This window comes from Chaetodon auriga, chromosome 2, assembly GCF_051107435.1.
Source record: "Chaetodon auriga isolate fChaAug3 chromosome 2, fChaAug3.hap1, whole genome shotgun sequence".
Classification (NCBI taxonomy): domain Eukaryota; kingdom Metazoa; phylum Chordata; class Actinopteri; order Chaetodontiformes; family Chaetodontidae; genus Chaetodon; species Chaetodon auriga.
Window position 1 is genome coordinate 5,399,560 of NC_135075.1, and position 23,948 is coordinate 5,423,507.

At 42.8% G+C, this 23,948-nt stretch overlaps 1 protein-coding gene across 1 annotated transcript; it reads left to right on the plus strand.

Moving 5' to 3' along the window:
* Positions 1-644: 644 nt before the first annotated feature.
* slc41a1 (solute carrier family 41 member 1) lies at positions 645-22,703 on the plus strand. The gene is made up of 12 exons (XM_076751073.1): positions 645-958; positions 2,771-2,882; positions 3,143-3,919; positions 10,763-10,870; positions 16,245-16,316; positions 17,537-17,681; positions 18,692-18,838; positions 20,296-20,443; positions 21,100-21,179; positions 21,561-21,695; positions 21,910-22,058; positions 22,496-22,703. Exons 3-12 carry the CDS (start codon positions 3,434-3,436, stop codon positions 22,679-22,681), a joined length of 1,656 nt encoding a protein of 551 aa, XP_076607188.1. The 5' UTR covers positions 645-958; positions 2,771-2,882; positions 3,143-3,433; the 3' UTR covers positions 22,682-22,703.
* The last annotated feature ends 1,245 nt before the right edge of the window (positions 22,704-23,948 follow it).

Here is a 23,948-nt window from a genome sequence, read left to right on the forward strand (position 1 = left end):
ACTGAGCCTTGGGGAACTCCACGGGTAGATCTGTAAACTTTAACCACACAGATGCAACAAAAGGTCTTTAAATTATTTTTACTGGAACTGAGAAATCAAGAAGACAAAACCTGCATCAAGTCAGGTCAGGTCACTGTGGGCAACACAGTACAGGCCCAGAGATATTAATCTGATTTTCAATGGGCTTCTTTCCCTCTTTGTCTATGAATATTATTCCATTTTAAAATCAACTCTCTGTTCAAAGTCCTTGTTTCTCTCTTGCGTTTTAAGCCACATTAGTCTGCTTTCAGAACTTTGACTTATGTAACATTTGCATTTATCTGTTCTCCATGTTGGTGGATGAGTGACTAAAATCCTCCCGGCTCAGTTACACTGTCGTGACATGCGTGTGTACACATTCATTCAGGAATCTGGGCCTATTGTTAAATTAAAACTTCTATTTCAGCCCCCTGGTAGTAAATTAGTAGGCTTGTGGAGGAGACTGGCACCGCACGGGCACAAATTTCCACACACACGGGGGCGAAGGGACGGGACGTGCTTGTGCTCAGTGGAGGGGAGGGGGGGGGGTCTGTATCGTTAGCTCAGAGTGTGGAGGGAGGGCCCGCCTTGTGGCTTCCTGGCCCCTTGCACCGGACGGGTGTATTATAGATGCGCATCGAAGCAGCCGGGCGGCGGGGGCAACTGGACGGGTGCAATGTGACGGGGTCGGGAGAGACTGGGACACAGCCTTAACCGCGCGGGAGGGAGGGTTTAACCATTAACCACCATTAACCATTAAGGCAGCTGTGCAGAGCCGGCACCGTAGCCTACATAAGGCGTGCGCACCGGCGTCCACGCCTCAGCCTGAGCGCGTTACCAAGAGGTGGAGGATACATCCAGCCAGCCACACGGGTCCCTGCGCCGGAACGGATCATCACTCCGGCTGGTCTTCTTCTCTCTGGCGCGCTGACACTGAAAGGTAACCGAGGAGCTTTTTGTCTGACTACCTGCTGGACATTTTAGCCGCTGTGAGCTGTGAGCGTCACGTAATGCCTTTATCTAACGGAATGTGTCACTTGGCGACTGACACGGCAAAACCTCAGCTTCTTGCTCTGGGTGTTTTTCTACGGTGATAATACAGAATGGAAAACTGTTGTGGCTTTGCATTCACTTTCATGAGTTAAATACTCGTGGTGATAGTGGCAGTGACATGGGCTCCAGCCCGGTGTTGGAACAGAAAGCCCCCTGCCCTTCTTTAAATGAGCATCAGAATAGAAAAGGAGGGCTAGTCTATTCAGCTCTGACCAGGGGAGCACTAATTTACGCCTTTGCCATGTTGGGTTCGGGTGGTATTGGTCCTGACTACTAAACAGAGGATTGTTACAGCGGGGAAAGCCAAAGTCTGTGTGCGGATGTCGCAACATGCCGGCGGAGGAAAGCTGCGTCAAGTCTGCAACAGTAAGACTGGAAGCAAGTAGAGTGGCCTTCAAAATAAAAGTGTTTAATTGTTGAATAATTTATAACTTTTGGGCACATGCAGGCCTACAGCTTGGTAAGGTGCGTCGGGTGCTTACCTTACTCTGCCTAAATTGAGTTTACATTTGACCTTGTATCAGTGATCAGAGACCCTTCACTGGAGATCATCCAGATTTGTTACAATCTGTAAACAAACCCTCAAAATTTGACAGTAATTGTGTCCTTCATCACTATGTGAATGAAAGATTCACAGGTCTTCTATTTTAAAAGACTGTTTGGTCTTAAGATTAAAGGAAATTCCCATGCCAGACTGCCCACCCCTCCCCCTTGTGCCATTCCTTCATTTAACATTCCGCTGCTTAATTCACGTTGTGATTGAAAATGGGACTCTCAAATATAATGAGCTTTTAAATGATAGGCTTTTTTCTCAGTGTTATAATTTTCGAATAAATTCTCTATTACAGTTTCCTCAAATTATGATTACTGTGTTTACTCTAAGAGTGAAATTGTGCTCAGACTGAAGACAGTGCAGGGTCATGCTATGTTCCTGATAGGGCGGCGGTGTTTACTTTGAAAGGTGTGACAGGAATCAATGTCTTTGCATTGGGGTTGCACTGACGGTAATTTGACAGTCCGTTTCCAGAGGATGTACGCAGCACCTCTGGTAATGGTAGAATATTTATAGCTGCCGGGAGGAAATTAGGCGCTGGATAAACTGCTTTTAAACACCCTGTTTGTCTCTCCTCACTTCTGTCATGTCAGTACAGAGTGAAATGTTTTTTTCTGGCATTAAATGCTTTAATAATCTATTACAAGGGAGGGAGGAGTTTTTATCATCCACTGAATATTTGTTTTCAAGATTACAGCAGTTATATTATTTAATTGTGGTGATGTATTATTTCTGTCCTTTTATAAGAATTTCACATAACATTCCTGTAAAACTGAAATGTTTTTTGTTTGTTGTAAAATGCACACATCAGGATTGTCGTTTTGTGATAAGGGAAATGAAAATGGCTCATATTAATAATACATCATAGAGAAAATCAAGTATTTTTCCAAAGATGAGAGCTTGAACACAACCATACTTCTCACCTCTTAAATGTTTCTGTCTTCTAGACAATTAGAGATGAAGGAGTAGTGACTCATTTTGTCGTTTTCTTGTTGTTTCTTTCTGTCTGTGCGCACGCGTGCGTGTGTGTGCGTATACTAGAATCAGAATTTCATTGTCAGGAAATAGACTTAGTCTATAGTTACAAATAACCCTGAAATGTTTGCATTTATGACTGACTAATCAATGAGTGTGTTGGTTTTCCAGGTGACTGTCCACTCTGGTTCGAGGCGCTTTTCTGCAGCCGGTAATTGAATCCTCATACTGCAGACCTTTAAATATCTTCCTTGAAAACCTGCCAGCAGCCACTTGGTGTAAGGTGAGACATTTCCAACCCGGTACACCAACCAGTCTCACATGAACAGTGGAGGAAGAGCATGAACAGTCTGTGCTGCAATCTGACTGCTTCAGACCTCTGACTCGATTTTTCCTTTGGCTTATGAACTTTAAAGGACTGTTTACAAGTGACTGCAGGGGATTTCTATAGTGATTCCCCAAGCCTCTTGTTTTCCATCCTCATCTGTTTAAATCCAGTATGCTTTCTTCTTTTTTTGCCGGCCTATCCTGATCACCTTGCAGTGAATGGAGAACATACTGGTTCTGCTCCCGAAGCACCGACAGGAACACGGGCTCTGCAGACGCACGGCTGCATGTGCCTTGCTGCAGGTTTTTTCCTACAGAGCAGTTTTCTCCTGGTCTTTAATACCGACACCCACTCCCTGTAAGCCTCTTTAATGGGATAAATCAATTGGACCGATCAGGTTCAAAACCAGATCAGGTGGTCAATTCCATTCTGAATTCCCCAAAACTGTTTGGCCAAGGCAACCTGACCTTTTCTTGTCAAGCCCGCTGTCTTCCAAAGGCTTCCGCATGGTACTTTGGTCGAAAGAACAAGATAAACTCCCCGACATCGACATGTCCTCTGGGGCTAATGAGACGAAGAAAGAGGGAGGCCCCCCGACCCCGGCCTTCCTCAACTCTAACTGCTCCGTCCACCCGGTGATCCTCACTAAGGGCCCTGAGGAGGTGAGCCCAGGGACCGGGGGCGAGTTTGAGCTCACAGAGGTCACATCTTTCACGGAGAGGGCTGGTGAGACTGGGGAGGATGAGGAGAGGTCAGAGATTGTAGTGGCGATGGACTGCCGGGCCAACGCCAAAGGTCAGCGGGAGGAGGACGCTCTCCTGGAGAACGCAAGCCAGAGCAACGAGAGCGACGACACCAGCACCGACCAGAGCCCAGAACCGCCAGCGCCCCTCAAGGAGACCTCCTTCTCCATTGGCCTGCAGGTGGTCTTCCCCTTCCTGCTGGCCGGGTTCGGGACAGTGGCAGCGGGAATGGTGCTGGACATTGTCCAGGTGAGCAATCCCACATATTCTATACTGTACATGTATTTATGAAAACTTGATTGTGCATGATTCTTATTAGAAGCTGGTTGAGTGCAGTTAAACCAAATGTGGTTCTGATCTTGTACAAGCCTAAAGAACACATATAAAAACATTGATGTAGATTTAAATGTTTTAGTTAGTTTGGAAGACAGGGAACAAAACAAATTTGGACCAATATAGTTTCATCTTTATTTGTAGAACAGTATTACCTGGATTCAGATGTGCAGCGGCACTCATTCAGACTCCACTTTATTCCCTTTTCTTACAATCCAGTTACCTGTGAAATAGGAGTTGCATCTTATTTAAACACCCACTAAAGTTCATTAAATGTTTCACAGTTGTGTCTCTGACCAGAGCTGGTACTCCGGGCAGACCATGTGCACTGAGTCACACTGTGGGATGGGCTAGCCTGTGGAGCATTTGAATGAACTGGTTTAGCGAGCTCAGTTATCTTTGGCATGTGCCTGTCACAGTGCTGCTGCCCTATCGGATGGCATGCCTTTTGAGGGTGGGCGGATGGGACTGCCGTGACACTCCATGGGGGTATTTACATAACCTTTTACTCCTCAGGCCTGCCTGCCTGGCCCCAGGGCTGAGACATCCTGGTAAACTCTGTGCCTTCTCATGGCCTGTCACAGAGCCTTGTATCTGAAATCTGGCATACTTAAACAATAGAGACAAGAATAAAGAGTTTATTTTGGTACAGTGTGTATCCAGAGAGCTGCTGGATCAACTCTCACTCCAAGAAAAGATATAACTCAATTTCTGATTACTCTCCTTCCTTCTTTTCCTGTTGAATCACTGTTGTTGCTGTCTCGCTCTGAATATATCCAAGAGTGCATGTGCGGTGTAGAAATGCAGGCCAAAGTCATGCTGACAGGTCAAATATTTCTTTAAAGTCAGCTTGTGATGCAGATAAAACTGGAGGTGTCAGGCTGCCAGGAGACCAGTCCCGGCACATTGTGTACAAGCATACTGATGCCAACATGGTGGACCCCAGGAACTCAGCACAGGGAGGAGGGGAAGAGGCCGGAGAATAAGTGTACTTTCTTTGAGCACCTGAAATGGCAGCACACTTCAGTCAGACTCGAGTCAGAGTGAAAAGAAAACACAATGCGGTGTCAAAGCCTCCATTACCATGAGGTTAGGTATCCTCACTAAACCAGGAATGCAGAAGTTTGAGGTCAAAAAGTTTTCATGCTGCCTCAACTTAGGCACCATGCTGCTGCGGTTTCTCCAGTTTCCAAAACACTCAGTGCACCACTCTTTTAGAGGTGAGGCTGGGAAAGAGGGGACACAGAAGGTATAGGGTCCTATCTTTCCCTTCTAGGCAGCCATGCTTTCCTGTGCCTGTGGGCAAACCTTGAAGAAACACTTGCAGTGCAGTGAGAGGCGAGGCTTGACGGTCAGTCTTTAATGACTGTTCCATTGAGTTCGGCTGAGCACCTAGCAGGTTGTCTCACTGCCTAAATCCCCCTCCATGACACCGTGAAATGCTAACTCAGCTAATCCCTCCTGTCCTGGAAGGTAATTGTCTAACTCTCTCTCACTCTCTCTCTCGCTCTTGCTGTCTCTCTCTCTCTGGTTTGGTCAGACTGCAACAGTTCTCTGCTAAAAGTAAGCTTGAAAACTGGAACATACTAGAGCCTTTAGCTGACGTGTCTGCCTGGCCTGAGTTAAGTAGTTGACCTGGCTTTTTGCATCACTCTCTATAAGGCTACTTTGAAATGTAACCTCTTCAACATTGCTTCCTTTGACTATGTATAACACACAGACAGACGGAGCTTATGGCCTCGTTCCCACTCGAGGTTGGCCCAGAAAAGACTGTCCAGGCTGGTATAGAGGAGTGAGACGTCTGCATAGTTTTGCTTAGTGACTTGGCAGCAGAATGACCTAAAACTGTCAGTCTCTCACAGCCAGGGCCAGAAACTCAGAACTCTGATGGTGACCTGCTCATTTGGACTGAAGATTACACATGGTTTGTAAAGGTCATGTCGTGCTAGTTTTCCTGCGAATGCCAGTGTCAAAGGCCAAATAGGTGATTTGCTATTTGTCACAAGTAGTGGTGGAAAGTAACCAAGCACAGTCATTCAAGTACTGCACTGAAAAAACAATTTCAGGTACTTTACCTAAGTATTTTCATTTTCTGATCATTTATATTTCCAATCGACAGTCTTTCATTTCTACTTCACTATATTTATTTGGCAGCTTTAGTTAGTAGTTACTTCTAAGATGAAGATTTTACATAATGGATGATATAACAAGCTGTTAAAACACAACACACTATTAAAGACTGAACCAGTGGTTTGGTGTGTAGTCAGGGTTGAGTTGTTGTTAACAGCTCCACCAAATACTCCTTTTGATCAGAGAGAGAGAGAGGAAAAAAAAGAGCTTTGTGTATCAGAACTTAGATTTTTTCTTCTTTCCTCTCCCAGTAATTATCTCCTGAATCCTCAGATTCATCTGGTGGCCCTGTATGTATGACTGTATGTAAGACTGTATATAAAACAACTCCAGCAGCAACAACAGTTACATGCTGCCTACACGTTGATGCTTCAGTGTTAATAATCTGATGCCATATAATTCTATATCACTCAGAGGGGCCTAACCAATAACTACATTTTGCCACTAATACTTCTGTACTTTTACTTAAGTGGGATTTTTCACTTTTACTTGTAATGGAGTATTTTTACATTGCTGTATTGGTACTATTGATCAAGTAAAGGATCTGAATGTGTCTTCCACCACTGGTTACACAACACAGTTTTATATTCTAAAGCTTATGGTACCTTCCTCTGCACAGTCAAACTACAAACAAAGGATACCAAAAAAAAGAAAGGAAGAAAAGAAACCAACTTGTTATTGCAGTGAATTGCCATTATTATCTGTGTGTATGTCTGCCTCAGTGTCTAGCCGTCTGTCTTGCACTGTGGTGTCTTTAGACTTATACAGCAAAATAAAGCAAAGAAGTGGGGCACAGCTTCAGCCTGAAAAACAAACAGTCTAAAAATACAGGCACCAGTAAACAGGAAGTCATAGTCAACACAGTGGTTTAACACCAGCCAAGGTCTCGCTGCCCACGAGACACCATTTTGTTCCAACCACATCCACTTACCACTGCGAAACTGAATCTTTGTTCCACCTACTGGCTTCTAACCCCGGCTCCGTTCATTGGATGAGTTGATGTTCAAATGTATGCATCACTTATATTACGCCCGTTCAGGGAATTTCCCCAAATAATCACATTAAAAAAGAAGACATATGCTCTAAAGGCCAAACCAAATGCCATTTTGTAAGCTTCAAGAAAACTTCAACTATTTGCACTTGTTATTGCACTGACCAAATGCTTGTTTTAGACCTTCTCTTCATATTGGTCAGTCATTGCCATCAGCTGAGGATGTTGCGTCCTGAGAATCATTAACAACATATCAGCTCACAGCTATTAACACCTGACAATATCCCACATTTACGTGGTAAGGATCTGAGAGATAGAGATCGAAAGGATTAGAATGCTTTTGTTGTGCCCCAAACCCTGGTTAATCTTTCACTCTGTCCATGATTCTCAGGAATCCTTGTCCCAGGTTGCTTATTTGTACTCCCTCAGGTCAGATAGTTCAGGCTTTATCCACCTTCATCTTGTCCGTGGACACCAACACTCCACATCTCAGGCGTTCTTGGGACTTAGCTTAAAGCCTGATCATGCTTTTTTGTACATGTGTGGGGGCTTTCATGCTTTTGAGGACAACTTTGCTAACAAGTCTTAAGCATTTTTGGCATGAGGAAATTTTAGCTCTTGGCTGATGTTCATTGTTCATGTTTAACTCCAGTATCCAAAATCATTTTAATCACAGCTGTATTCATTTTTCGTCCATGTCACATGTTTGCACATTAGGCCGGACTCAAACTCTACTGTCCATGTGAAAATTAAACGAACACCACCTGATGTAGTTTTTGTGACGCTGTCGGAGTTGCGTTGAGATTGAATGCCATCAGGTTCAGCTTCCCACTCTGTACAGCAAGTACAGTGATCACAAATAAAATGGGGCCATGTTACTCAACTGGGCAACCCGACCCTCGTGGGGCTTGCATACCAGAGCTCCTATAGGTCTGTACACAGAGGTGCTGGGGTTGTCCAGTAGAGTTCCTAGAACCGAGGAGGTGGCCATGAGGAGGGAGGGCTTGTTTGGCTCACAGCCAGTGTTCCATGGAGACAACAACATATATCACCACAGGGGAGGCAAAGAGGGAGATAGGGGAATGAGACAGAAGTAGAGAGAGAGGGAGAAAGCTTGAAAACATGCGGCTGTGAAAGAAGAGAGGAGTGCTCACAGAGGTGCTCACAAGGCTGCTGGGTTGGCAGAAGGCAGTGAGCCAAGCTAAGGGGCTGGCTGTTGGAATGGAGCTCAGCTTGGCTTGATGACAGCAAGGGGATAGACAGAAGGAGTTTAACCCACACCGGTTCATTTTAGTGCCACACCTACTGATACAACATCAACTGAACTGTAGGCAACACCCCTTATCAGTCTGTACATCTGGATGCACCATGGGAGCAACACAGGGAAACAAAAATGCAAGCTTGTTAGTGTGAGAAATGTTGGCCATCATTGTTTGTGCGTCGCTTCAACGTCAGCTACTCCTCTATTTTCCTCCCCATGTCAATTTTCTACTTTCCTCTTTTCTTTTCTGCGTCAGCCTCGGTGAATATTGATTCAGCTCTGGGCAGACTGGACTCTTAAGTGCAGGGGGCCTTTGAGGCCGGCTCCAAAGATAAGCACTTTTACTGGAGATAGATCGAAGGCCTCAGCCTCAGCAATAGCTCTGTTTCTGGCCACAGTAGACCACAAACGTGCTATCACTACACGAACTCTAATGGAGGCACAGCGGAGAAAGGCACTTCACCACAGTGACAAGCCCAGGGACTCACAGGCAACCCACCTCTCAAGGGCTGGCTGGCAGCCAAGGAGGAGGTTATCGAGGGTCAGGTCTAATAACACAGACTATAAATTTCATTACAGGCCATCTCCTAGGATCTGGACGCATAGCTGACCAGACATGTCCTCTTGCACATGCTAAACATGATTTGTGATTGTCTCAAGCAATCCCATCACCTGCCCATGTCGTCCTTTAAAGATCCTCTGTGGATGTGTTTTAAGATGTATATAAAATAATCTACTTTGAATAATAATTTGTGTCTGATACGTTTCCCCCCCCCAAAAAAGCTCAATTTGGGTCCTTAAAATGACTTCTGCTACCCTCTCATTTTAAATTCCAGAATCTATGATTATGTAATTTTTATTTTCATTTCTAAATTTTAATGGTTTGACACCAGATATCTCCTACTGAAAAGTCAGTTCTCAGTGTATGTGCATTGAAGGCTGCAAATTTCCAAATCATACTTCTGTAAGTACTATTGGACTAGGATTGGCTCCCAAACTATTTGTGATGTCACTAATTATGCTCTTAGGCCAGTCCCTTGAAACCAGATTTTCAGTTAATGAATTTGCAAACATTTTTAGCGTCAAACTCTGCTCATACATCGTCCTGCACAGTGAAGCTCAAACATTCAGCTGTTTGATCAATAAGAAAAACACAGTTTTGAATGGAGGGGGACTTTAAATGTAGCTGGTCCAACTCCTGGCTGACTTTATTTCACACTCTGTATGTGGTTCTGCGGGTAATGTTTACAGCAAAAAATAGCTTTTTTATGCAAAGGTAGGAGCTGAGCAGCAAGGATGTAAGGTGGGATGATGATTGTCGCTGAAGCACTCTGAGGCTTTGATTGATTTACCAATAAAGTATGTAATACTTTTTTATTTCCACCTTGGAACATCAATGGTACCATCTTGCCAATTCAGTCATTCAGTCCAACATTGTGTTCATGTTAGCTAATTTCGGTTTTGGAGAGGGGGCATCCAGTTGATGTTCAGTCGACACAGGAGCTGCACTAACAGTGGCTAGTGCCAGTCAGCATTTCTCACAGCAATCTGCGAAATACGCAAAATTTTGAGTTGTTTCTTTAAACTGACTCACAACTAAATATGCAGCTCCATCGGTCTCATCCATGCTTTTGTCCATTTTTCATGGGTGTAGCAAGGCAGCAAGATTCAGAGGTCTGGTACCAGGCTAGAAACTCCATACAACTCTAAACAGTAGATGAAATGAACTTATTATTTACATGAAAGGTTTGTTCTACAGGAAGATGATCTGATTTGATTTTGGAATGCCATGCAGTATAAATTTATGTAATTGTGAAGATACAGAATCTTATCTTTTTTGTGAATCATTCATGTGTATTGACAGAATTCTTAGCTTTTGCTTAAGTACTGACATTATTATCATGTGTCTGCCCCAACTGCTACTTTGTAATGTACCATTTTCATGACAGTGAGATATGAGGCAGCCCAGTCTTATTGTGTTTCAGCTGTAGAAGATGAAGAATGGTGAGTAAAGGTGAAAGGGGGAGTCATAAGGGAAAGGGATTCAAGATCGGAGGCCAAAAGAGGAAGGTGATAAATCATTTCAGCATGAAGTCCCAGTGACCTTGTTCTTGTAAAGGATAGCAGAGAGCTGATATGATACAGAGTGTAAAGGACTGAACAGACAGACTATCTGGTCCGTCACATGGGTCTGGTTTCACCACTCCATCAGTATTAAAGAACAAGGTCACAGAGACATTCTGCTCTCACCTAAGGATAAAGTCTATCTACGTTGGTGACATTGTGTGTCTATGTAATTCTGATGTCCTGTGTCAGTATGGCAGTGTGTCCATTATGTTGATGTTATGTTACTGATATTACATGGTGGTCGTTGCAGCACTGGACGGTGTTTATGGAGGTGTCCGAGGTGTTCATCCTGGTTCCAGCACTGCTGGGGCTCAAAGGCAACCTGGAGATGACGCTGGCCTCCAGACTGTCCACAGCGGTAAGAAATTTGTGTGTAAAGTATCAGATTTACAGTATGTCTTACCAGAAGTGCTGTAGGTTGCATTCTGTTCCATTATTCTATAAAAACAAAAATCATCCTATCTGTAAAGAATGTGTAGAAATTTTCTGGGTTCATTGTATAACACAACACAACTGTCTTATGTCAGCCTGGAAAAGTCTGTTTCAGTCGACGATGGTTGCGTAAAGCATTTCCCTATTTAACCAATCTATCTCATTGCCTGGCAACCCCTCTCAGACCCATTAAAGCTGTGTTTTCTTGGAGTCAGAGGTCATATTGCCAAATGTGACCTGGGGTTCAGACAAACTGATAGCAGCATTCCTGTTCCAGCCTTTGTTCTCTAACATTTTCACTAACCAGCCTGTTCGCTGAATAGACACACAAGTTGGTGCGCTGTTTATAGCTGAACCAAAAGCATATGTCCAAATTTTTTGTTTGTTTATACTAATTAATCTGGGCTGTACAGAGGGACAAACATGCCATTTTTGTGTAATGGGATAAATTAGGCTGTTAGTAACAAAGAGAAGGCTGACCTTTGCGTGATGGCCAAAGTGCAGTAGGATGATGAGCTATGCAGGGAAAGACAAGCAGAAAGCAGAAATGAGAACAATTCTGATCTCATAAATGTGTATTTCATGCTAACAGAGCTTAGATAGGCTATTGATACTGTCCCTTTACGGTTCCATCAATCATCCCAAATTATAAGTGACTGCATGATGGAAGAAGTTCCAGCTATGTTTAACGTATTATCGTTAAAAGTTAATCTTTTTTTTTTGCATTCACTGTAAAGTACACTTGTGGGTGGTGGTCACACAGATGACTCGAAGTGTCATCTGTGTGACCTGTGATTCGAAGTGCTGCCCACCCTCCTGCAAACAGGTTGACTGTCTTCTATCAGCACTCATAAAAGCCAAATACGACCACACTTCAGACTCTGAGAAGGCTGAAAAATGGCATCCTGCCATGATTTCACTGATGTAAACCAAACCCATGTTGCATGCTGCACCTGCATCTGGGAGACCGCTGCTAACTTTGGTTGATGCTGGAAAGTATTTACAGTGAGTTTTTCAAAGTGCAGTAATCAAACACAGTACTAATGATGATCAAAATTTCAAATGATAATAGTAACCACTGGGAATTGTACTGTGCTTTGTCTTGAAGCCAGAAACCATTTCATTCTTCCACTATACTCTGGTGAGAAGCTAGTTGAAGGTCATAGCAGCTGTGCACCTCTGTTAACAAGAAGAGCAGGCTTCACATACACTTCAGTTGTTTCTTGTAGGATAAAAAAATCTGTAACGGTAATGGTGCATAATTATTGTAAGCTACCCTGCTATCTGTCCATATTCACATTTTAGACAGTTAGAACTGTTTAAGTCTGGCTACGGGGTTTACACAGCTAGCATTTGATGGTAATCTATTTTTTGTAGCTTATAGCTCCACTGAGCTCTTGGCCATAATGCCGATGTCTGAGCTAACATTGTCCATTGTAAAGTCTAAGGGGTCAATGACCTAGCAGCATTGCCAGAGGTTAGCAGCAAACTACAGTTTTGAAGGCGTAGAGAATTAGCTCAGCATTGCTCTTAAGCGCACCAATCCTCACATTCTTTCCACTGGAATGTGGGAAACGTGACGAAGCTGATTAGCATAGCTAGCACCGACCCACCCAGCAAGGAGAGCTCAACTTAATCACACAAGAATAATCGATTCTAAAAAGACAGTTTTCAAGTCCTCAAACACGCCATTCAAGTTCATTTGCAAAAGCCATTTTTTAATGAATAAACCAGCTTGGTTGATAATCCCTTGAGTGCACACAAAGTGGAGAAAAGTTGAAATGAACCCTCCAAATTAGCGCCGAGATCACATATTGTACATTCACGTTTTCCCAATTGTGTCTTTCAAAAATTCTGCAGCACACTAATCCATTGAGTTAGTAGAGTAATTAAGACCAACACTATTTTATTTGGTCATGGCGAGTAGTAACTACAGCAAACCATTTAGTCAAAAATTTAATCTTAAATGAAGTTTGCAAGACAGAAAATGCGTGTCAGCCAAAACACAATGTGACCTGCTTCAGGTGCACATTATGGTCATACAGGAAGCTCGAATTTTCAGCTTGCTTTTCAACATAAACACCTTGGTCTTGGCTGTCGATAAAGCAGAACAATAGTGACAGTATTTTTGGAGAAGCTGAATATTTGATGAGACACACTGTTGATTTTGTGGTCGGTGTTATGTTTAACTTTCCATGTTCTTTCCATATTCATTCATAGTGAAGGTTTGGTGGTGAATCAGTGTTAGAGTGGGAAGTTGATTCGACAATGTTTCACCAGTGTTTCAACACTCATTTAACAAATTGTCATCGTTCTTGGCCAAGATGTTAGACCTGAAATCGTGTGTGGCTCTTTTCAGAAAGAAAGAAGTCACAGTATGCAACATACATACAGCTCATGATACAAGTTCATTTTACATGGGACTGTTTGACACAGCTTTGTCTTATTGGCTGATACGATGATGTTTCAACAGGAATATTTTTTTTCACATTTTTTTTCACATTTGTCAATGTGCATCGCTTTCAGTTGAGCATAAAAGGATTCTTACATCCATCATCACAAAGTAGGCCAGAGTCTGGTGCGTGTCCTGAGACATTACTGTTAGCTCTCTGCTGGCTGGCCCCAGCGGGACCACGTTTCTTTCCACGCTGCCGCTAATTATGAGCAGATTAAGACCACTGTAAGTTTCCTAATGCGCTTATTACTGAAAAAAAGTAATCCTTGGTACTGGCTGGCTGTAGGATTTTTCAATTCACATGACCATGTTTCCTTTTGGATTTTTTTTCTTTTGGTCTTTTTAGCCTCTGACTGACAATTTCACTGAAATGAGGCTTGCCTTTGTACTTTCTCATAATTGTTTATCTGACTAAGCAGTTGTTTTCTCAGCTCTGCCTCATCCCTTCTCATTTTATTGAGCCTAATTGATTGTACGTATTTGGATAATGATATTTTGGGGATTACAGGAACTTGGCAGCACCTGCTTTGCGACTGTTTCCAAATTGCAAAAAAAATGCAAAATTGGCTGCGGTATAATCAGAGATTACAAACAGTACAAAAAGCCCACTTTATCCTCATTTGATGTGTGTTAGATGTTTCAACATACACTCCATTCACGTATGTTCAGGTTCCAACCTTGTAAACAATAGATTTTCCCCTTCACAAGTTGAAAATTGAATGGTATTATTCTTCAACAGAAAAACGTAACAGAGCTTTTGAAAAGCAGGGTATTACAGCCTCTCATGCACGATATGTCACCCATGATTCACTTTCACAGTGTTCACCTGGCTACATCTCTGTGATGATCCAAAACGTCACTAATCCAGCCGCCCACACACACACACACACACACACACACACACACCCACACACACACACGCACACACCCCAAGCTGTGGACTTGGCATCACCATTGCACATCATCACATAACACCAGGCGATGCTTCTGCGAATTCCTGAGCTTCGTCTGTGCACTGAATCAGTTTGCATATTGTTGTTCTAATTGTGTGAAACTGCTTCCAGATAAAGGTTCATCTTCAAGCAACAATATGAGTGTCTTTGCATGTGGAGTTCATTGTGAGGCTGTCTTGCTCCCAGTGCTCTGAACAGATGTTTGGCGTTCTCTTATCTTTCTGCCTTAAACCTTCTTAGCAGTATTTGTGGCAGTCTGCCCCCTCTGAATGACAGCAGGGCTGTCAGGAGGCATCCATGCACAGGTTCACATGGTGCTGACAGATGAGGAGTATGTTTGCACGGCTGTAATCTGTCTGATACAAGTTACAATGACGCACGGTCCCACACACATAATCATCATGTCAGTCAGGCTTGCGAGTTTTTCCTGTCATGCAGCCAGATATATTCGTCAAATGAGGATGGTGCAGGATTGTGAGAAATTTGAGAGGGAGAGAAAAAACTAATAGGAACATCCAGTCATCAAGACCATCTCTGTATGGCTTTTCAGCATTAATCAGTTTTATAACCTTTGGAGCTTTTTCTAGATTTAAATACTTTTAACATAAATTTATCTTTTGTGGAAAACACCTATTCCAAAACAGTTGAGATGCTGTGTAAAACAGAAATAAACAGAATGTGATAACTTGCTAACCGCAAACGTCATTGATTTTTGTAAATAGGTACTTATTCTGAATTTGATGCAGCAACAAAAGACAGAAAGAAACACCTGTATGGAACATCCCTCAGGTAAACAGGTTCAACCCAGTTCATCTGCAAATGATTGCATTCTGTTTTTGTTAATGTTTTGTGCAGATTCCCAACTTCTTTGGAACCAGGGTTATAAAATAGTCAATTCCCAGACTGTTTCAGCATTTCAAATCTCTTCCAGCATCGATTGTGCTTTTTTCACTCACCATAACAGCATGGCTTAGCTTTTATGTTTTGCCCTAATGAATGTCTCTAATCCTTTTAATGTTTTTGTATTATTTGTGTTTCTGATAGTGGATAAAAAAAGGAATGAAATACTCAAAATATGAAACTGCTAATGAGTACAGTTAAGAGGATTTACACAAAGTTTAATATGTACAAAACTCAGCATTTTAAGCAAAGTTCACAAAAAGTGCATTAATTAATCCAAGCTAACTCATTGCATAACACAACAGCATAAGCATTTCTTTGCAGACGTGTTTCAAGCTGCCTGACCAATTTAAATCCAATACTCACTCTCTCCAACAACTCTTCACCAGCGTTTTTAAAAACATTTTACATTTAATAAACTTTAACATTCAAACCCCATAGCTGCAAATGCTTACATATTCAGACATGTCAACTCATACACACATTTGCATCGCTTCTTCCACTGCTTTATTAAAGCCAAACATGAAGCAGATATATACTCTCACACACAGACTAATATGTGTTTTGATGTGTCCAGATGTTTCCTTTCCCTCTGCATATATAAATGTTAGAGGAGAAGGAAGAAGAGGAGATCCTCTGTTTGTGTCCTCTCACTGTGGACGAGCATTAGGATCATTGCTCTGGACACACAGTGGCCCACTGTAGCCACAGCCACTTGACACTTGAGACCATCAGTGTGTGTGAAATGTGTGTGTGTGTGTGTGTGTGTGTGTGTGTGTGTGTGTGTGTGTGTGTCTGTGTAAAAGAGGGGAGATGAGATAAGTGGAGTCGGCCGCAGGGTGGGGGATCAGATCAGAGTGTCTTTGTCAGGAGAACTGACATCTGATTGTTCTGATGGGACCAATAGGCAACAGCATGTACATGTGCTGTGCACCCACACACACAGAAACACACACAGATGATAATGGGTTGACCTCTTGTCTTTCTTTCAGGCTAATATTGGTCAGATGGACACAGCCAAGGACATGTGGAAGATGATCATGGGGAACTTGGCCCTCATCCAGGTAAATGAAACACATCTGTAGCGGACAATGAAGTGGATTCCAGCGTCATTGAGCATCGCTGACCAGGCTTACATCCACTTAACAAACACGGTTACGGGGAGAAATCAGGTTTAAGGCAAGAAATCAGATTACGAGTTTATGTGCCCTTCAGTTCAATGGTCAGATTGCTCTGAAACTCGGTTTACATGCAGTTAGTCAGTAATCAGATTTCTCCCCTGCAACCCCCTTTTTTTTTATTCTGAATCTTGATTGACGCTGCAGAGAGTAGACATATTTCTATTGCTTTTAATTTCTTTCTTTTTTTAAATTTTAATTTCTTTTCATTCGGTCACCCATTAAAAACCTGATTACACTTCAAAGAACAGAAAGGAAATCCAGTTTGTGATTTACATGACATTCCAGGAATCAAATTACTGACAAACCTGGGAACATTCTGGTTTCGTAAGTCCACTGTGTGTACAGTAAACACAGCAGCTGATCATTACTGGGCACACCAATAACACTTGTGTACTGTATGACAGGAGTCACGTGACACACAGTGTGAATGAAGGCACATAATTAAAGCCCCTACACACCCCCCGCACAGTGTGTTTCTCGCCGCACATTCAGAATTAGTACAAGTTGATCCACCCTAAAAAGTGGAACTAAACTGTTTGGAGAGTGACAGAGATGCCAGTCAAGCACAGTCTGGAAATAACGTGACCTGAGGCAAAACCCAGGTGGGACAGGAAGGACCATGGATATGGATATATTAAATATGTACAGATCCTCTCTTATGTCATTTCCTAAAATGAACTATTTGTTCGTCAGTGAGTCAGTCACCTCTCCTGAGAGTCTGCTATTTGAATTGTGCTTGTTCTTATGTAATATTTGAGTCCATAGTTCCTGGAACACTTTAAAACCGTTGCCAGCCGGGTGCTGACACAACTTCCTGCACAGGTCATTGTGCACTCACACTGGGTCACAGTGGTTCTCCATCAAGAGAGTTCAATTGGAGATTAAAGTTTGACTTATTTTGCTAGTTGGATCGATTGCTGCACTCTGACATTATTTGTTTGAATGCCACGTAAGCTTTGACAGCGTTCAGACTGAAAGCTGCTCCCATGTAACGATGTCTCACACACATTGGACTTTATGCTACACGTTAACTGTAATCGATGCCCACGTGAACCATTGAAATGTGTGCATGTGTGTGTGTGTGTGTGTGTGTGTGTCGTCAGGTCCAGGCCACAGTGGTAGGGTTCCTGGCCTCTATAGCTGCTGTGATCTTCGGCTGGATCCCAGAGGGACACTTCAGGCTGGGCCACGCGGTGCTGCTGTGTGCCTCCAGTGTGGCGACCGCCTTCATCGCCTCTCTGCTGCTAGGTATGACCAGCATGCAGGATATGAGGGATCCTCACAGTGCCTGGGTTACATTTGACTTCCTGTACAACTTTCAGTGTTCATTTTGAGTAAAAAAAAAAAGGATTGAGTGTACAGCTATGCTAGCTGCACTGTCAGGCTGTATGTAGGCCCAGTGGTGCTTTGAGATAAATGCTAACATCAGCTTGCTAACATGTCCCCAATGACAAAACTAACATATTGATGTTTAGCAGGTAATGTTTACTACATTCGCCATCATAGTTTAGCATGTTAGCATACTTATTGGCACAAAACACAAAGTAGAGCTGAGGCTGATGGGGTTAATGTCATATTCGTTCTCATGATGTTTCTTGATGAAAAGTTAAGGGCTCACCAAAGTTGTTACAATTGATCCTGAAGCATAAATGTCCCTGAACCAAATTTCATGAACAATTCACTCAAAACCACAAATGTTAACCTCACAGCAGGAAGAGAAAGCTAAAGATTGTTCTTGCAAAATTTCAGCTGGAAATCAGATGACAAAAGATGTCATAGATTCACCATTATTGTGTTTTTTTAATGCCTTTCATTAGCTGAACAAATATCCTAAACCATAGGTTCTCCCTATTTCCCCTTTCTGTGAGAGAGGATGTATTCCAAACCATCCTTGCCATGCCATAAAGCTCTCAGACTCTCCATCAGCAGCTCTTTATTGCTTTGGCTCTTCTCACTTTATGTTTTTAACACAACCCTCAGGTTTTGTTTTTGCCAGCTTCAGCTGTCACGATGGAAAACAGAAGAATCTCTGTTCATTGTCCTGGACAAGGCTACACCCTTAAAGTCAACATGTTGCACTCTGTGTTGTTGCTTCTCCCACTTGACCCCCAGACCCCACACACAAGACCGCAGAACCCCAATGACAGATCGTTCATCAGATCATTATTAGTACACACAATATTACATAAACACGGGTCACTGTGTGAGACCGCAGGTTCCGATGGCTTCCATGTTGTGACGTCTCTAAAACCCCACAGGGCTCATCATGATTGGTGTGATCATCGCGTCCAGGAAAGTCGGCATCAACCCTGACAACGTGGCCACGCCCATTGCCGCTAGCTTGGGAGACCTGATCACGCTGTCCCTGCTGGCGGGCGTCTCAACAGGACTGTACAAGGAGCTAGGTAACACACACACACACACACACACACACACACATCTCACAGAATAAATGTGATATCTTTAATATTTAATGTAATGCTCAGTTAATGGTGCTTCTTGATGCTCACATCTGTGTCAGACATCCCAATTTCCGTCGTGTCTTTGGTCTTCATGGATGAACAATCAAGCCACTAATGAGACAGAATCATTTCTACAGAACCAATATTTCAGCGATGGCGTCATCACAGTAGCTACATTTGGGATAGAGCTTCAAAAGCCTGTATTACCTTTGAAGATGTTATCATAAGAGGGAGCAGCAGCATGTGTAGAAATGTGTGAGATGTGACTCTGACTGTGCGCGGTAAATAAGGATGAAAGCCGCCCACACCTAACCTCACTGTGTTTTTTAGAGTGAGAAACTCCACAGCTATTTGGCTCTATTGTCAGCTCTGTCACTGTGTTCACCACTGACAGAGCCCTGGTCCCCACAGACAGACAGACAGACTCTGACACACGCAGGAGCAATGTAACCGTCCTGACCAGAGTGTGGAGTAATCCCATAATTCCTTCCTTCAGCTGAGAGTCTTGACAGTCTTACTCACTTTAAATGCCACAGACAGCTACTATATTGAGCCTGTTTGGGTTGTTTTGGCTCAAACATGGAAAAACACAGCCGGTGTCTGGGTCTTGTGTGCGTAAGTGGTCTGTCTACTTTAAATGTTGTGTTTGTGGTGGTTGTGTCCTGTAGTCTCAATTTAGTAGTTACACTGCCTCCTAGAGACAACGCCAGGGACTTACTGTCAGTCTGAATATAGTCATCATGACCTCCGTATTTATTCCTCTCTGTTCTGTTGTATTTATCAGTTACATGTCAAACTCACTTTCTCTTTTATTATTGTCAGGATTGAATAAGTTGTACCTGGTGCTTTAATATTTGACATAAACATAATGAAATCATGCCATCTTACAGAAAAAACTCGGACTTTGTTCTTTCTTTGAAGTGACTTTAATTTAAATCAAATGTGATTTTCATGACAATTGTAGCAACAGTTACTATAAGCAGTGTTTAGGAATCGTATTTAAATAGAAATTTAGAGCAATCGGTAGTACAGTAATACTTTTTCTGTACACAAATGACACTTTTGCTCTGAGATTAAACCTTATTGGATTTGGCAGGAAATCAGCTGTTTTGCTTTGCAATAATAATCCTTAAATTGGCTCATTCCACACTTCATACTGCGGTGGGCGACGCCCCCGTTTTCACTTTGTGCTTGTGATTATTCTCAGCAAACACACTTTTCAGGTAATATAACATATGTTTTCAATAACATTATCAAAGGTATAACATTGCAAAAACAGACCCATCCAATCATCACAAACCTGAAATTATCCATAGATTTCTTAGTAAAACCTTTATATAACATTTGTAACATCAGCATGTGCCTGGTGTGTGAATCGACTTTCTCTTCTTCCTGTACAGAGTACAATGACTATGCCAACCCGCTGGTGTGTGCAGTGTTTGTGGCATTGTGCCCCCTATGGGTGCTGATAGCCAGGAAGATCCCGTCCACCAGAGAACTCCTGTACTCTGGCTGGGAGCCAGTCATCATCGCCATGGCCATCAGCAGGTAGAGCACACAGGGACCAGTTCATGCTATTTAACTGCAGAATACACATACTGTACATGCTGGAGGTATAGTTTTCACTTTCTCACAGCCATTACACTGCACTCACTTAAGCTAATGTCTTGTCTCCATTTTCAAAATGTCACAATTAGAATTAAAAGAAAAGACAGTTTTTTAGTTGTTTACATGTATTTATGTAAAATTATTTTTTTCTACTTTGAAATCATATACTGAAACTAAAGAAAATGAAAGTAAGAAAAGAATACTCCATTACAAGTAAAGATTCTGCATTCTGAACCTCAGTAAGTAAAGGTGTGTATTACCAACAAAAAGTCCTTTAGGTATTGACGTATAACATTCAAAATCACCACTTTTGGAGATTCGTGGTTTATCTGGACAGGAAGGACATCTAAAGCTGTCAGACAAATGTAGTGGAGAAAAAAATACTGCATTTGCCTCTGAGATGTGTGGTGTAGCTGCATAATGTGGAAATCCTCAGTAGTTGAGTAAATGTACTGAGTTACATCCCAGCACTGATCAGCACTGACATCCAGATGTCCCAGATTCTTAACTGTGTGATGGATCTTCTTTTTCTGTGTGATGATGACAGGTCATGCAGTGAAAAAGATTTCAGTCAATCCCTCTCGTCTGTCTTTTAGTGTTGGTGGTCTGATCCTCGACAAGACTGTCACCAACCCAAACTTTGCTGGCATGGCTGTCTTCACACCGGTCATCAACGGTGAGGAGTCATAAAACCTAAGAAATGAAACTTGTTTTGAGGGTCGCCATAGCAGCAGAGAATAAGATGCAATAAGAAAAAGAGAGAGAAAGAGCTGTAGATAACAATGGCCGATGAGTAAAAGAACAGACAAACAGACAGTGGTAAATAGAGTGAACACATCCAGAAACATCTGTTCTAGCAGTAAAGTGTGTAGTTAAAGCTGCTGATGTCACCACCTCCCCCGGTTAATAAGAGACAGATGGGTCCAGCGTGAGCAAACATACATGCAAAGTGACTGTCCTTTAAAAATGAAGGTGGCACAGAAAAACCTTCTATCCTCATACTCAGCTAGTTTTGTTCTGTTTCCACCTTGTGTGTGTGTGTGTGTGTGTGTATCAGGTGTGGGAGGTAACCTGGTTGCAGTTCAGGCCAGTCGAATCTCCACGTATCTGCACATGAACGGTCTACCCATGGGGGATCCCAACCCCACCCCCAGGAAGTGCCCCACACCCTGCACCTCCTTCTTCAGCTCCTGTAAGTCGACAGGCAGCGGTGGAATGTTCCACTGTTCCTCTCCTGGTTTTGTCTCCTAAAACAGACCTTTCCATCACAGCTTGTCATCAGGATCTGGGAGTGGTCCACCCCTCGTCCTACATTTTGAGTTTTGATTCCAGCATCAGTCCTAAAAGAGATTTTTTTTTAATTTATTTTTTGACCGTTTTAAAATTAGATCCTTCCTCTCTTCCAGCTGTGAACTCTCGTTCAGCCCGTGTGCTCTTCCTCCTGGTCGCTCCAGGTCACCTCGTCTTCCTCTACACCATTAACTCCCTGAGGGGTGGGCACACCACCCTGACACCCATCTTCATTACCTTCTACCTGGCTGCTGCACTACTACAGGTACTCAGGAATTAAATAGGAATTAAACCCAGGACCCAGTTATTGTAGGTCTTTAGGATCAAGTCACTGTTTCTCTTTCAGATCGGGAAATAGTTCTTCATTTTCCCAAATACATGCAAGTATATTGTTGCAACTAGTCTGCTGTTTGTATTTATTATGTGTTTCGTTTTTCAGCATTGCTTGTGTGCACATGTAAACAAACAATAAAGCAGTGATATTAGCTACATTATGAATATGTAAATTCCGGCAAAATTTCCGTACTTCTGGTTCGAGGTACTGCCATACACTCCATTCAGCTTTCTTCAGTTTGATGAGTTTATGTGGAAATATTGCAGAAAGATTACGTGATCTCTGACCTTTAGTAAAGCTCCAAACTGCATTCAGAGACTTTGAAAATGCAGGTTATCAAGCTTTGCCTCTGCTTGGTCTCCCTCCAGGTGATAATCCTTCTCTACCTGGCCGACTGGATGGTCCACTGGATGTGGGGCCGAAGCATGGACCCCGACAACTTCTCCATCCCCTACCTGACTGCTCTGGGTGACCTGCTGGGGACCGGCTTCCTCGCCCTCTGCTTCCACATGCGCTGGTTCATCGGAGACAGAGACACTAGCGCCGGCAACTGAATGCATGCAGATACACACACACACACACACACACACCACAAAAAACAAACAAAAAAATGTACGCTTGCACGCACAGACAGTGACGAATATCACCCATATGCCTGAACATTATCTGAAAGTGGACATCGTCTACAATTTAAGGGCTAATCTCCTGTAGGGCTCTCATTGATGGTTTAGTGCACTTGTTGGGCAGTAGCGTTCATCTTCAGGATGTCAGCCCAGAATCCAGACAGTATCTGTGTTTCACATTAGAAAGAGTGGGAACACACTCATCTCCACCTCAGCCAGTACATAAACTTCAGTGGATGGATCCAGCCCCACTTTACTCTACTTAATAACTCAGTCCTACTACTTGTGCAACATTATACTATTGACAATGATTATTATTGTTGGTCAATAAGTCATTTGATATGAATCCATATCTCTTCTACATGCAGGGCCTATTCTCATTATTTTCAATGGGGACGTTAGCCCTCCCGTTTTTAAAGATCGACTTCTAACGCTTGAAACCAAGACAAAAAAAAGAGCAAAAAACAAATCCAAACAAGCCTAGAATGCTTACTCACCAAGTGCTATGTCATATATGCGGAATGAATTTATATGAAATGCAAATCGAATGTGTTTCATCTCTGATTTAGTAGAGTGCACAGGGCCAGCTGTTCTCTCTGTTTTGCTTTGGCCTTGTGACAGTAGGGAACAGGGTTGGGGAGTTTTACCACAGGGGACTGGACCACAGACGTAACAAGCTAAATCCCTTTTGGTGTTGCTCCCATCAGCGGATGGCTTGCTTTGAGTACCTGGAGTGAACAGGAACAGGATTGTGATTCCAGCGCTTACTTCCCCTCATTTCTGGGCTCTACAATTAAGGATATCAGATCTGAGGTCTGATCACAGTCCAACAAATGCTTAAGTCAGCCACTACCACAATGGATTTAACTTTGATTTCGTTAGCGGTTGAGAGTAATTAATGCCTATTTAAAAGTTTAGGTTAATGATGCTTGTGTGCTGCAAACAATAGTCTGTATTTTTATTCCTCAGAGGTTACATTACTTCCTTTTTTTTTGGGCCAAATCTACTAAAAACTGCCATTATGCAATGTCCTGAAAAAGATTTGTGTTTGTTTGAGCAAACACACAGACACAGTGGGAAATAGTACGTGGAAAATGGCAGCACAACTGTCAGGTAGGATTGTGTCAGTGTACCTGACACACAAGAACACACCTCACTGTTTGTTGCAGCTCACGATGGGGTTTTTTTTTTTTGTTTT

Excerpts from the sequence above, each read along its gene's own strand:
- slc41a1 (XM_076751073.1), top strand. The coding sequence starts at position 3,434 with ATGGTACTTTGGTCGAAAGAACAAGATAAACTCCCCGACATCGACATG. Across the intron at positions 21,180-21,560 it reads CTTCACACCGGTCATCAACG|GTGTGGGAGGTAACCTGGTT; the intron begins GTGAGGAGTCAT and ends TGTGTGTATCAG. Across the intron at positions 21,696-21,909 it reads CACCTCCTTCTTCAGCTCCT|CTGTGAACTCTCGTTCAGCC; the intron begins GTAAGTCGACAG and ends CCTCTCTTCCAG.